At 32.5% G+C, this 14,042-nt stretch overlaps 1 protein-coding gene across 2 annotated transcripts; it reads right to left on the minus strand.

Annotated features, from left to right (window-relative positions):
- Positions 1-5,659: 5,659 nt before the first annotated feature.
- On the minus strand, positions 5,660-13,176 carry LOC113509603 (protein king tubby). Of its 2 annotated transcripts, none has more exons than XM_052893952.1 (7): positions 12,984-13,176; positions 12,779-12,896; positions 12,560-12,649; positions 9,347-9,528; positions 7,691-7,874; positions 7,036-7,235; positions 5,660-6,417 (listed from the first exon to the last, which is right to left on the minus strand). In XM_052893952.1, the coding sequence occupies exons 1-7, from the start codon at positions 13,023-13,025 to the stop codon at positions 6,013-6,015; spliced, it is 1,221 nt and encodes a 406-aa protein (XP_052749912.1). In that variant the 5' UTR covers positions 13,026-13,176; the 3' UTR covers positions 5,660-6,012. The 2 variants fall into 2 exon arrangements, with proteins under 2 accessions (XP_052749912.1, XP_026748765.3); XM_026892964.3 differs by having other exon boundaries at positions 12,779-12,902.
- Between the last annotated feature and the right edge of the window lie 866 nt (positions 13,177-14,042).

Genomic DNA, 14,042 nt, shown 5'->3' on the forward strand with positions numbered 1-14,042 from the left:
CTCAGGTGTTATTCTTCTGTACCCAGTAAATTCACACCATATTCCACCCTTCAAACCGAAACACAGTCATACGAGGTTTGTCCGGAAAGTACGTATAAAAGTTTTTTAAAAATTTTATTTTACAATTATTCAGGTAAATCAATTTTATCCCCTTCAAAGTACTCCCCCTGTGACATAATGCACTTGTGCCAACGCCGTTTCCACTGTGAGAAGGCTCCTTGAAAGTCCTCTGGTTGTAGGTTTCTCAGCTGCCCCGTCGTAGCTTTTTTTATCTCATTTATGTCCCCCAAATGCCGCCCCCGAAGTACCAATTTGGTTTTTGGGAACAAGAAGAAGTCACACGGGGCCAAATCCGGCGAATAGGGGGGATGTTCGGTCACCGTAATGGAATTTTTACTCAAAAACTCACGGACAACAAGAGAGGTGTGGGCAGGGGCATTGTCGTGGTGAAGAATCCAACGCCCCTCTCGCGCCAATTCTGGACGAACTCGTGCCACACGAGCTTTGAGGCGTCTGAGCACATCGACGTAGAATTTTCCATCAACTGTCTGGCCTGGAGGGACGAATTCTTGATGGACAATCCCCCGAACATCGAAAAAAACAATCAACATTGTCTTGACATTTGAGCGGGATTTTCTTGATTTTTTTGTTCGTGGTTCCCCGGATGTCTTCCACTCTTTGCTTTGGGATTTTAATTCGACATCAAATTCGACATCAATTTCACGGCCATTCTTGCCGAGTTTCGAGAGAAACTTGATTACGACGCGCTGCTCTTCAACGGAAGCGGGCTCCATGCCGACGGGGTTTCAATATATGGCGTGACAAGCCAGTTCGCACCGCACGGCGGTCAGACCAGAACTGAAGCATTGTTAGGGACATAAGGAAACCTGGCCTCCCCACTCCTCTTTCTCGCATTCCAGAACACTTTTATACGAACTTTCCGGACAGACCTCGTATAAACACAACTGCTTTACGGTTGAAACACGAATGGGACAGAGGTACCCAAGCAAACGACTTTTGTACAAAGTCTCCCTCTGATACGAAAATATGGCAGAAAACATTCAAAATGTATGCAGTTTGCTTGCCTATTATACCGTATAGGTAAAATTTTACAATATATTACTTTGCAATATAAAAGATAAAATGTATGGATTTGTATTGAATTTCCGTATACAATACTATCATACCGTACATGTCCACGATATCGTGGCAGAAAACATACAAATAGGAGACCAAAACATATGCTTTTTTTTCTCTTTAAAATTCTACGATACAGTAACCGTGCTAAGGTAAATTATAAAAGCGTTAATTAGCTAAATGGTATTTTTACAACGCTTCACAACTATACAGTGTGTTCCCAATTCGATACGACGACGTTACGACTACGTGTATATATTTCTAACAGTGTACAAGACAATATGAACATCGAATAATTTGGGACAAAATATATCAGACATATATTCGACATAACTACGTGAAGCTCATGTAATATTGACGCTTGAATTTCGTTTTTTTATTTATTTATAATACATTTCGTTTTAATTCATCGTTTTTATATCTATCTAAACACGTTTAACTATTATAGGCACACATTTAATAATTCTAAATATATATAAGTTTAGTTCATTTATAATTATTATTCGACGTATGAGAAGGCAGTAGAGAGGACGATGTTATTGTCAGAGTAAATGAATATAATAATAATAATAATCTATGACCTCCTTATTCATAAAAACGTAAAACCACTTTTAAAACACGTTTGTTGGAATAAAATAAACCCATTTTTATTAAGAATAAAAAAAAAAAAGAAATTATGAATAATTTTTTAAATTAAGAATTATGCTCAAATGAGACAAAATTTCTACAGCTAAAAAAAGGTTTATAAAATATTTTGACGTTTAATGAATTAGGGGGTTAAATTATTATAGTAATACTGAAACGGTAATAATGATGGCATAATAAAGCTTCATTTGAAATACCTATATCTGACAATAAACAAGTACACATAAAAAAATTAAATTTTATACCACTAATAAGGTGGTGAATAATTGGCGATTTGATGGTAAGTGGTAGCATAGCCCACGAACTGCAATGCTATCAAAGTCGATTGATTGTCAACCTTAAAGATGGTAAACGCATTGGTATCACATACTCATAGTATACTTTGCTTTAAAAATGCAGTTGCATCAAATATTGCTTGTGATATAACATATTGCAGTCAGGAACATATTGATAAATGCCAATCCTACATAAACTACTATAACACTAAACAATCATAAACACTAGATATAGACAATTGTTTAAGTATATAGGTGTGTTTATTAAAATCAATTTATATTATTTATTAAAGAATAAAAATAAACTTTTTTAATTATATTTAAACCTTGCAATATAGAACGTGTGAACAGGGTTGCTGATTTAAACATTGTTTCCCTCGATATAATCAGATGTTACTCAACAAATTTTACTATGAGTTTATGAATATGCAGTTTAAGGTTGAAGTTGTAAGCACAACTCTGGCCCAAGAGTTTGGATTTAACAGATTGTACACTTTTGGTACAGTGCTATAGTACCACAAGTATTACTTATTCACATTGTTATTAAAAATTAACTATCTTGGAGTGTCTCTTATAAGTTAGAGTTTTAAATATTTTCAAAAAAGTATATGGAACGTGATAAATACGACTATGTATCTACCACGTTTAAACTACCCAAAACATCGTGGATATTAGCGTTATGCCGCCAGTTATACAAAATTATAAATTTCAGTAGAAATTTGTAATTATAATATAAAGTATAATATAAAATGTATTACATACCTATGACATAATAGCCAAATAAAATAAAAGTAACTCCAACAGTTATACTTACACTTACTTTGTGAGCAATTTTATATAGTGACTTTATATAATTTACATTTATTATATTTATTTAATAATTTGCATTTATTACGAATTCCTGTTAGTGCTTAAAAATTCAAAATTAAAACTATAATTAGAATTAAGTATTCAGTTTACTAAGTCGTTAATACAAATCACTTGAGATAAATGCAAGTCTTTGAAATGATGTTCATTTTGTACTAATTCATAGTTCAGACAATACATAGTTCAGACAAATAGAATTATTAAAAAAAAAAAACATTTTTAATTCTACATGCGAAATATACAATATTTCACTAAGAAATAAAAAAAAAAATGCCAATATAAAGGTATGTTCAGACATGTGTAATTTGTTACATTACAAATTAATTAACGCAAATAGCGCTATATTATATTATAAATATGTAGCGTTACATACATACATACATTATAGGCATGCCTGAGCTATGTGTAATACACGTAGAATCGCAAAATTCGCGTTACATTACAGAATAACATATATGTTATATTACACAAGTATGGACGCGGTATTCGCGTTTATACTCCTATGACATCATGGAAAATTATTCAGAATGGTAAAATTCAATATAAAATACATAATTGCTCATTTATAAAATCTTGAGACTCACTCATGATATTTTACAAAAGACAAGAGTGTGTTTGCGAATTTAGACATGAAAGATAGATGAAAATTCGGAAAGTTACTAAAAATTCAAAATTAAAACTATATCTGACATCTGGGAGGATACTGAAATGTCCTACAAAACATTGTGACACGTGGACTACCCCAGTGGGTTGAATAAGAATAACAAAATTACCATAATTTTGAGAACATATTAAGTACAACTTAATCTAAGACATTCTTAGGTATACCTGTGTCAAATTCCATTATTTTGTGCAGAGAATTCTAAATTCTCCATATAGACTGGATATTAATCAATAAAAATGTGACAACTAAAACTAAATGGTTGTTTTAAATTAAATATAATAGAAAATGACTAGCAGACATAATTTTACATTTCTTAATATAATACTTTGTACATTTGTATGCGAGCTGTTTACAAAATTATCTACAGTATTTTTAAGTCTGTCACTGGAATGTTAGTTTAGTAAATTAATTAAAAAAAAAAATGTATATTTTTGAATATCGTAATATTTTTGAAGCAATAATTTTTCAGGTCGAATTTCTTATTAATATAAAACTTAGTCAGTTGAGTTTTACGAATACTTTGTAGCTAACTTCAAAAAGATTACAATGGCTTACGAAGAACTGTGGCAACGTCGCTATTACATGTCAATTTTCAAAAACAAAGAATTTTCAATGTTTTCGATTGATTATTTAAAAAGTGCTCTGCTTAAGAACTAAAATGTTAATCATACAATACGTTACAAATAAATCTACTATTTAAAAACTTTGCACCTGCTTCACATTCTTTTTCATTTTCAAATACTTTTTTGGCATCTAAATAAAAAAAAAATAGTTTCCAACGAACTAAAACGTTATCCATGCAAACCAAATGCATGGTAAACGCTTTAGTTCGCACATTGAAAATTCTTCAATTATTTTTTAATATTGACAGATAATTGCGATGTTGCCACACTTCGAACTAAAGTTACGAACGCTCTTAAATAAAAAAAAACTAGACTAGTTGTGACACATTGGACGACAAATAAATGCAAATAAACCATAACAAATTCCTATTTTGTAAACAGGGGACCACCGTTGACGCATGCACAGCCAACGTCGCGTCAAGCACCAAAACTAAATTATGTGCGTTTAGTTTAATTAAACAAACATCACCACTCGAGGTCTAACGCATTACGTATTAACTTTTAAACTCGCGTTGCCATGGTTTACGGTTTTTATGAAACCAAAACTATGATATAATACAAATAAATTATCATAGTTTACCTAAATGATCACATTAATTCCTATCTCTTATAAACCACCACGCAAAATTGCTTTGACAAAAGATGTCAAACCATTTTTTAAAACAGCAAGGATCCAGGCTTATTTAAAAAAAAAAAACTAAAGAATAAAGTAATATGATATGATACCATACCATACAGAAAAATTATTAAACAATAATTTTTAGAATTTTCATCTATTTGTTTATACATTTGTGCATGTTAATCTCAGAAATGACTTAATCAATTTGAATGCGGTTTTCATTAATGCGTTGCGGTTTACTTCACTTAAATAAGAAAGTTATATCAATGTAAAAAAATCACATATACAATGCTATAAATTAATCGATCAGTTGAATTGCCTGAAACTTTTTTTTATTATATGTATTGATTTTAGAAAATTCTGTTTACGTGTGTGAAGTCGGGTCGGATCGCTAGTTGCCAATAAAAACCTTGTTTATTGTAATATTGTACCCAATAATAAAGAGGATGTGCTTACAAATATAAAAAAAAATGCAACTAACTCTTTCCATTTCAACATCCATGCTCAGAAACAAAGAATCATCTCTTTTTCTATACTTGGTACAATTAATATTTAATTTTGGCGTTATTTTTATTAAATTTAGTTACTGGAACTGTATCAGAAATTATAAGTTTATTTTTTGTATTGTGCTGTTTGTGCTTTGGTATTTTTTTTTATGTTTGAAACAAAGTTTGGTTTGAGGGGGGTAGTGTTGAAGTATGTTTTTGTTTATGCTTTGTTTATGGTGATATAAAATGAAAAAGGTTGTTTTTTATTTCTCGTTTAATAATTGACTTGTAATAACATATTTATTTGACGTGTATATAAAATTGAAATATAAAATAATATAATAATAAATAAGTAGTAATTTTTTTTTAATTAGATATTAATTATTTAATGCTCCGCATGAAAATGTGATTTCAGTGTACAGTCAAATGATTTCCATGTAGGTTCTGCTTCACAATAGTTTCTTTGCTTTACTAAGAAAAATAGCAACTTCAATGGTCATAAAATTAAAATAGGACCATCACTATAGATGAGAGCATACGTTGGCATAAATAATTGTAAAAATCGATCCACAATTAGCCATGTTATCGCTTAACATAATCACAAAAAAATTTTGACAAATTAAAAAGAAAAATTCTTCTATTAGAATTCTCTAAATAAATATCAGAGCCAAGTATAGAAAAATATAAAAACATATTATTCACACGCCAATTTGCTATCGAATGAACTGAGCGCTATACCGAACGCTTGAAGGGCGCAGAGCGGATACCTATAGTCCATAGTGAAGACATCCTCCGATATCCGACCGAACTGCATCACCACATAGTCCGGTTCAGACTCGTGGACGATTTGAAAGTTTTTCACACTCGCCTGTGTGACTCTGCCGTGGAAGTTGAGTACGTACGATTGTGTTTCATCATTCCAGACGGGTGTTTTGTTATGAAGCACGACTATATCGTCTAGGGTCTGGCTCTTCCAGCGTTCTAGAAGGGTTTCGCTGTCGTCCTGCGGCGCGATGGTGACCCGCTGCCTGTCTTGCGTCATACCCGGCAGGATTACTGTCATTTTGCGTGGACCTTTGAATCCTAATACATTTGTATCCTGGAAAAGAAATAATCACAATTGAATGTGAATGGAGTAAAAGATTTGAAATATCTCTCAGGAAAGAACAAAGTGCCTCCTTACATATCTTGTTTTATTATACAACCTCTTATTGTATATATGCATTTTAAGTCATAGAGATAGCGACAAAATAAATAGCATAACAAGGGGACTGATTCCAAAACCAAGTCTTTTTCGTATCCTGTTTTAGAATACAGAGGTTTATATTTTTAATTATCCTATCATTTGAGTTAAAGGTAAATAAAAAGACTGTATTAATTCGAGGGTTTCGAGGGTTGACGGAACTTTAGTAAAAATAATATTGATATTTGAGAAAAAACTTTCAACCAACTTTAAAAAAAAAGAGGTTCAAAAGGAAAGAACTCTCTCAGTTATAAACGGATTTGAAAAAATCTTTTATTTATCTCAATAGATATAATTATACATTGGTACCATATATATTTTATTAAAATTGTTTCAGTATTTTATTTTATAAATCAAAATAGCTAGTTTTAATATTAACTAGCTAACGAAGTTTTTTTTGTGAAGTTCAATTTAATACTTATATCCCAAAAATGGGCCATTACCTTTATATGTAAAAAAAATTATAACACTTACATAGACGACAGCGGCGAGTTCGTGCCTGGTGCGCGCGTGGTCGTGTTTCCTCCAGGCTTTGCCATTATCATACACCGTGAACGCGGTGCCCAGTAAGTTAGAGCGCAGCTTGCCCGCAAAACTGTCTGCCGTGCGGGTCAACTCGGTTGGATCAGTGGAGATTAAGTAATTGGATGTTGCAGACTTCTTGCGTTTGCGAGCTGTAAGAAACAGTTGCAATGTTGTTATAATAATAATAATAATAACCACAAATATTTTTTTATAAATAATTAATTGTTTTTCATTAACTTGTATAATTCAATTAAGTCATTGATGTATTTTGCTTTTTGATTTTTCACTAATTTCTCAATTTAATTTAGCCTACTATGATGAATTCAGCAATAAATCAATCACGATAGTATTTAGGGAGATCCGCGTGGAGGTCGACTTGATAGTGTATATTGCTACCTCAGCTAATAGACTAGAAGTGTTATGAGGATATATGAATATTAATTTATTGAGATAAATTGAGAGGTGAATTTTAACCTTCTTCTTTCATAAAGACATCAAATCGTATTGGTATTTAATTTTTGCTAAATATAATACAAGGACTTCAACCTTTATATATTTCTTCCTATCTTTGTGTTTCAGAATTTCAAAATTAAAATATACATACCAGCTAATAGAAATACTTTTTTTCCATAATCTTTCTCAAGGTGCAGGAAGTACGTTGGATACAGGCCACGGTCCATTCCCTTGCGGTCTCGAGCTATCCGACACTTGTACAGCGTGCCGTGCTTCGCTGGCGTCACCACAAACGTCTCCACAGCGCCCTCTACGGAGCCTTCTATTTCCGCAGTCTGCAAAAATATATTTAGATATACATTTATAAATTAGATATAGATATATAATCAGGGTTCGGAAGGTTGTTATCTGTTGAGAAGAGTCCGCAAGAAACTCAACAGTTACTCTTATAAATCTCTGTTAACACACATATATAAAGTGCACATATTTTCTTAAATGTACTATGTATAAAAAAACATCAGTCTATCGACCTCAATAGTAAGTGTGGCGTTACAAGTTTATTAGAATCGTGAGCCATTCCCATTGTACCTTTTTTTTATAACACAGGGGGCAAATGAGCATGCGGCTCACCTGAAGGCACCCAAAGGCATTGCAGGTGTACTGCCGGCCTTTTAAAAAGGAATATGCTCTTTTTTTGAAGGTTATGATGTCGAATCGGTTGGGAAACACTGCTGCTGGAAGTTGATTCCAAAGAGTGGTTGTGCGTGGAAGAAAGTGCCTTGACAAATGCACGATGGAAGACTGCCATACGTCCAAATGGTTGGAATGAAATATTAGTTAATGTAGGGATATAAATCGTACCTACAACGATGGAGCTATAATACCGTGCTTGAGCGTATATTGTTCTTAACACTACCTACATTTTAAGTCCAACATGGATGTTATATCAAAATAAACGTTCATACAATGATTTAGATAAGGAAACACTGTTATCACAAACCAACTGATACAGTTAAGCTTATTTGATGTAAGTAAACAGTTTGTTAATTGCTTATCATTGAAACACTATTTATAACTAAGGCTTTACTTTTAGTACTTGATATTTTAATATTTATATGTTTAAGGTAATTTTTATCGAATTTAAAAAAAAGAAGGTTACCAAATTATCTGTATTTTTATATGTACACACGCGATATGTTTATTGGTTAAAAAAAATTCACACGACTTTTTTATCACAAGAGTTTATTCTCATGTTAGTCCCATTTTTATATTGTCAAGTCTAAAGTCCAAATTTTATAATTCATTTTGGAACAATCAAAAAGACGGTTTTCCTTTGGACGAAAAATTACTATATGTATTCTCAATGAATATGTTATAATCATATGAATGATGGGACGGGCAAGAGCGTCCCTCTGATTGTAAGTAATGGGGAGGTAAGTCTCCATTGCTATCAATATACTCTATCAGGTCGAAACCATCGTGATTAATTTATCGTTGAATTCGTCACGATAGGCTTACTGACCTGCCTTTTCATCCCTCACTGGTGCCCCACCAGTGTATACCAATAGAGCAGGCAGGTTCCCTCTTAAAAAAATACTAAAAACCTTTCTGTTGTTACCAACCCGCCTGCCAAGCGTGGCAACTACTGGCAAAACTCCTCTTATGGAGAAGCCTATGTTCAGCAGTCGATGTTTAGCGGCTGAGAAAATAATAAAATGCAATTTATGTATGTACATATCCTTAACAACTGATATAAATGAATGCATTTTACCAGTTTACAATAGTTAGTTTTTAACAGTTTACCAACCTGGCTAGGTGAAACATCGCGGTTGGCGCACCTCGCCTGCATGGGTGCCACTGCAGCATCAGCGCACACGTCGTCGGCGCTGGCGTCCCGGCCCACGCTGCATACAGGCACGCTTTCCTCTTCTTCTTCCCCGCTGCCAGAGCCATCGCCCACCGTGAGCACTTCTATCTGGTTGCCGAGCTCTGAAATTTTTTTATGTACCATCATTTCACTTGAAAAGACTTGCGCTTTATAGGGTCGACCATAATAGTCCTCTGTCAAGCCTTGACAGTGAGAATAAAAGATGACACTAGAATAAAGGATTGCATTAAATCTACGTAAGTGTACAGTTCTAATTTCCAAATAACTTTTTCGGGGGCGGGGGGGGGGGGGGGGGGGGAAGGTTAGCGCAGGCGGGGTTACCATATCATTTTCACCCATAAAAAAAAAACTTTTTCGTCGTCAATTGAAGCATCGCTAAAAACGTATTAGACTTAAGTATTTAGACTGAATAAATATATAAATACATCATACACCAGTGCAAGATAATGAAATCTCGAAATTTTTTACCAAGCTGCCTGACAAACGTGATAAAAGTAGGTAAATGTCCTAAGTGAGACAGATTCATACTCTGAATTACTATTATATTTCAAATACGAGTATATTTCTTTACAGGCTAAGGTCGTTGACCATGCTGCCTAGTCTTAAATTTGCATGTATATTTGGTTACGTTCCGAACCCGTCATTCGATTTTTGAATTCGAACAGCGAATTCTACGTATGCAGCAATACCATAACTAATTTTATCTAAAGATTGATCGTTTCATTCATCGAGGTGTCCGTATACAGAAGACATCGTTTCGAATTATTTGGGTATAACATGACTTCATTTGCAAATTCAATCTTATCTCCTACATGTATCTTATCTTATATTTGGCTAAGTTGATTTTATTTTCTTTTTATTATAGCTGATGCTGTATTTTTAGTTGATGTAGCAGTAAATCCGGCGATAAAATCTAATGATAGGTAACGACTTAATGAAATTCGAAATCCAGCGCTTATTGTCAAAATAAAATATGGTACAAAAGGCAGACTTAATGCTAGTAGCATTCTCTACCAGCTAACCTTTGGGATGAACACTGAATCACGATCGCGGTATTTCATTATTCGGATAATTAAAGAAAATAACAATAATGTATAATTATACAAAATAATACATACTTAAATATAAAGGCATATGCATGCATATATATATATATAATATATAAAAGATGACGACTAGCTACTATTGTTGTGATGAATTCATAAGAAGAGCACAAACTTTTCTTTTGAACATGAATTTTGGAAGTTCTTACTTCTTCTATACTTTCTTTCAGCCAGTGCATTTCAAAGTCGTGAAGTTTTGATGGTGAAAGAGTCTGACATAAAACCAGATTGGTGAAGTTGTGTGAGAAGTGAAAGGGAAATGGATAACTACAAAAACTAAAAAAGGAAAAAAAATATTCGAATGAAAATTAAGATGTGTTCATGTTCCAATTACTCCAGTTGTAATCCAACCGATTAAATTCGATCACTGGACTGGCATGATATGATGACTGGCATCAGCAGTTTTTCCAATATTTTTCTAATGGAATATTACCTTATACAGCATTACTCATTCGTTACTGTTTTCATAGTACTTGACTCAATTTACTACAAAGAATACATTATGTATCCACAAATTATGACTAATACCTGTTCAATGAATTTATCACCTATACCTACATTGTGAATGTAAAGTATTCTGGTTAGAGTTCTACTAACTGGTAATGAAAATTTTGCAGCCTTTTTACTGTTAATAGTAAAGATGTGGGAGAAAGGGATTGTCAGTAATGGGAATTTACCAGCTCCATTATTAGTAATATACTCTATTAGGTCGACCTGCACACAGTTCCACCTGTAAACCATCGTGGTTAATTCTTGTGGAATTTATCACGATGGGTTTACTGACCTGCTTTCTTTCTCACCTATCATCCCTCACTGGTGACCTGCTAGTAGCGTATACCAATAGCGCAGGTGGGGTTACTATTTCATTATCATCCCACAAAAAAAAAATAGTGAAATGTATGAAAGGAGATGTGGAGAACACAGAGTAACCTTATGAAAGCAAAGTAAATAAGACATTTATTAAATATCTGGGGAGATACCGAGCTTGTGGAGCCCTGAATATCAAAATAGATTTAAATGATTATCAAAATATTAAAAAAATTAAGGTTTCAACAACATATGAGCTTCACAGTCTATTTAAACATATTTGAAATCTTTACTAAGTTAGTTACTTATTAAGTAACTAGTTCTTGTAAAATTGAATAAAATTCACTACTTACTTTTTTCCTTATTTAAGTTATTTAAATCTCATACACTTAAATTACTTCAAACGATTTTAAACAGTAAACAGTTAACTAAAATATTCATACAAACACTAAGACTGAACATTGAAAATATTATAAAAGTAAATTTATACTTTAAATTATAATATTGTATAAAGTTCTCTCTTATTCTAAAAAATTTCTCCTCACTTGTCTATGTGTTACAGCAGATTCCCTACTGTCCACGCTGTTAGATTGTGGAACTCCTTTCCTTGCCTATCTGTGAGAGTCAATCCTTAAATATTTTTAAGATTAAAGAACACCTTTTATCTTTTGGGTAGTTTATTTTATGTATGCATGTGAAATATATATATATATATATATATATATATATATATATATATATATATATATATATATATATATATATATATATATACAATTGATTATGTATAAATTTGATGATTATTATTAAATTTTATATGGGTAGAGACCATATTTAGCGATGAGCATTAATTTGTGAAAATGGTATGCTTAATTGTTATCTGGGTATATAAATTGCTGAAATGAATGTGATTAAAAAAGAGTTTGAGATAATATAAGCTATGAGAACTTAGTTCCAATTCTTCATTTATTAAATTTAAATGGGTTTATTCAATAATTATAAATTATAGTTATTTAGTAACTTGTTATATAGTAAATGTTTCAGAACTTGACTCATGGGTTGTCCATTTTAATACACTTATAAATTATTAAATCAAATTGCCATAAACAGCCATAAATAAAAAGAAACAAATATTTCATAATGTTCTTAAAAACACATATACAAAATCACATGCAGCTAATGTAGCATAGGTATTTAATGATTAATTTATGGAATTACTTACCATCATACGTTGACATTCTATTTGTTTGGAGGGGTATAACTTGGTCTGGGTTGACGGGCGACATAAGGAATTGCATCGGACCATCATAGCCTGTTATAAAAAAAAGCGCATAACAAAAATAAATGTACTCAAGACACAGCTCATGCATATGAGAACTAAACATTAAAAATAACTTTCGAACATCTTAACATTTAAAATTAGAATATTTTTAAAAAATACCGTGCAGTTCGCGCGAACGACTCCCTGATATGGGCCGCTTAGCTGAACCAACCCTTAAATCGTTGGCTTGCACCATACCAGAATTTTGCCTTTTCTGTTTCATTTTTATCTCCATTAACTGTCGCTAAAATAAAAATGCGTCAGTGGTTTATTCAAGATAACTCATGATCAGCCAATGGTTTGAATTAGCAAAAATGTTACTCACTTGCTGCTCGATTTTTTGATCGCGAACGTTCATTGATGCCATTGTGGCAGTTGACGATAACTTAGAAAATAAATTTAACTATTGTGCTTTACAGTTATACTTAATTATTAGAACTTTTATCTCAAAATTGATAAGAATAATTGGCATTTTGTAAGCTCATTTTTGTTTATAAATCATCTTGCCTACCGTTGCCGAGGAATATAATGTTGCCAATTTAATTTGACTATTGAAAGAAAAGTTGCCATAGAGAAAAATTTTACAGCTTAATATTATTTTATTTTTTAATTTTTACAAAATATCACATCTCCCCTCTTAAAGAGAGGAGATGGCAAATTAATCCCCGGCAAAAGAACAGTAAGCCGGGGTTCAGGGCCCCAAGGAGAGAAACCGGAGTACAATGCGGGCAGTATTTTAAATTTTATAAGAGCACTGTTTTCTGCGTCTTTCCCGGGAGTGAGCCGCTTCGGAATCCCAACCGTCTAAGATGTTGTTCCATAAGACCGTTCATCGACAAAACGATTGGAATGATATTTTATTTATTATTATTATTTCTTGTATCTGAATTCCAACTACATATACTAACAATGAATTATATTTAAATCATCATCATCATCTCAGCCATTATCCGTCTATTGCTGAACATAGGCAACTTCAATATACGGACAAAAATATATTTTCACATTAAAACTAGACGCAAATCTATATGTTCTTTTTATTATTTCTTTCTTTATTAAAAGTAATTTTTATTTAGACACCTATAAAAATGACGGATTTAGGATTTTCGTTATATATCATTATCATAATGGTCATCATCATTACATCAACTGTCAACAGTTTATTGATGAACCTGCCTCTTTTAGAAGGTTTTGCTAGCAATTGCTATGCTTGGCAGCCAGGTTGGCAATCGCAGTTAGGCTTTGGCGATTTTTAAAGGAGTTTACCCATCTCTTGATTATTAACGTCCCTTAGTTACCTTTTACTATATCATCGGGAAAATAGGGGATAACCCATTTTATGCCGGGACTACATGGTTATGTATCTATTATACAGCTAGGTATC

Source organism: Galleria mellonella, unplaced genomic scaffold, assembly GCF_026898425.1.
Source record: "Galleria mellonella isolate WM207_F2 unplaced genomic scaffold, CSIRO_AGI_GalMel_v1 utg184, whole genome shotgun sequence".
Lineage (NCBI taxonomy): Eukaryota > Metazoa > Arthropoda > Insecta > Lepidoptera > Pyralidae > Galleria > Galleria mellonella.

Bases quoted from the DNA above. Each gene is read 5' to 3' on its own strand.
- LOC113509603 (XM_026892964.3), bottom strand. From the start codon at position 13,025: ATGGCATCAATGAACGTTCGCGATCAAAAAATCGAGCAGCAA. The intron at 7,236-7,690 runs GTATGTATATTT...TGTTTCTTACAG, and splicing joins AAAAGTATTTCTATTAGCTG to CTCGCAAACGCAAGAAGTCT. The intron at 6,418-7,035 runs GTAAGTGTTATA...TTTCTTTTCCAG, and splicing joins AACTCGCCGCTGTCGTCTAT to GATACAAATGTATTAGGATT.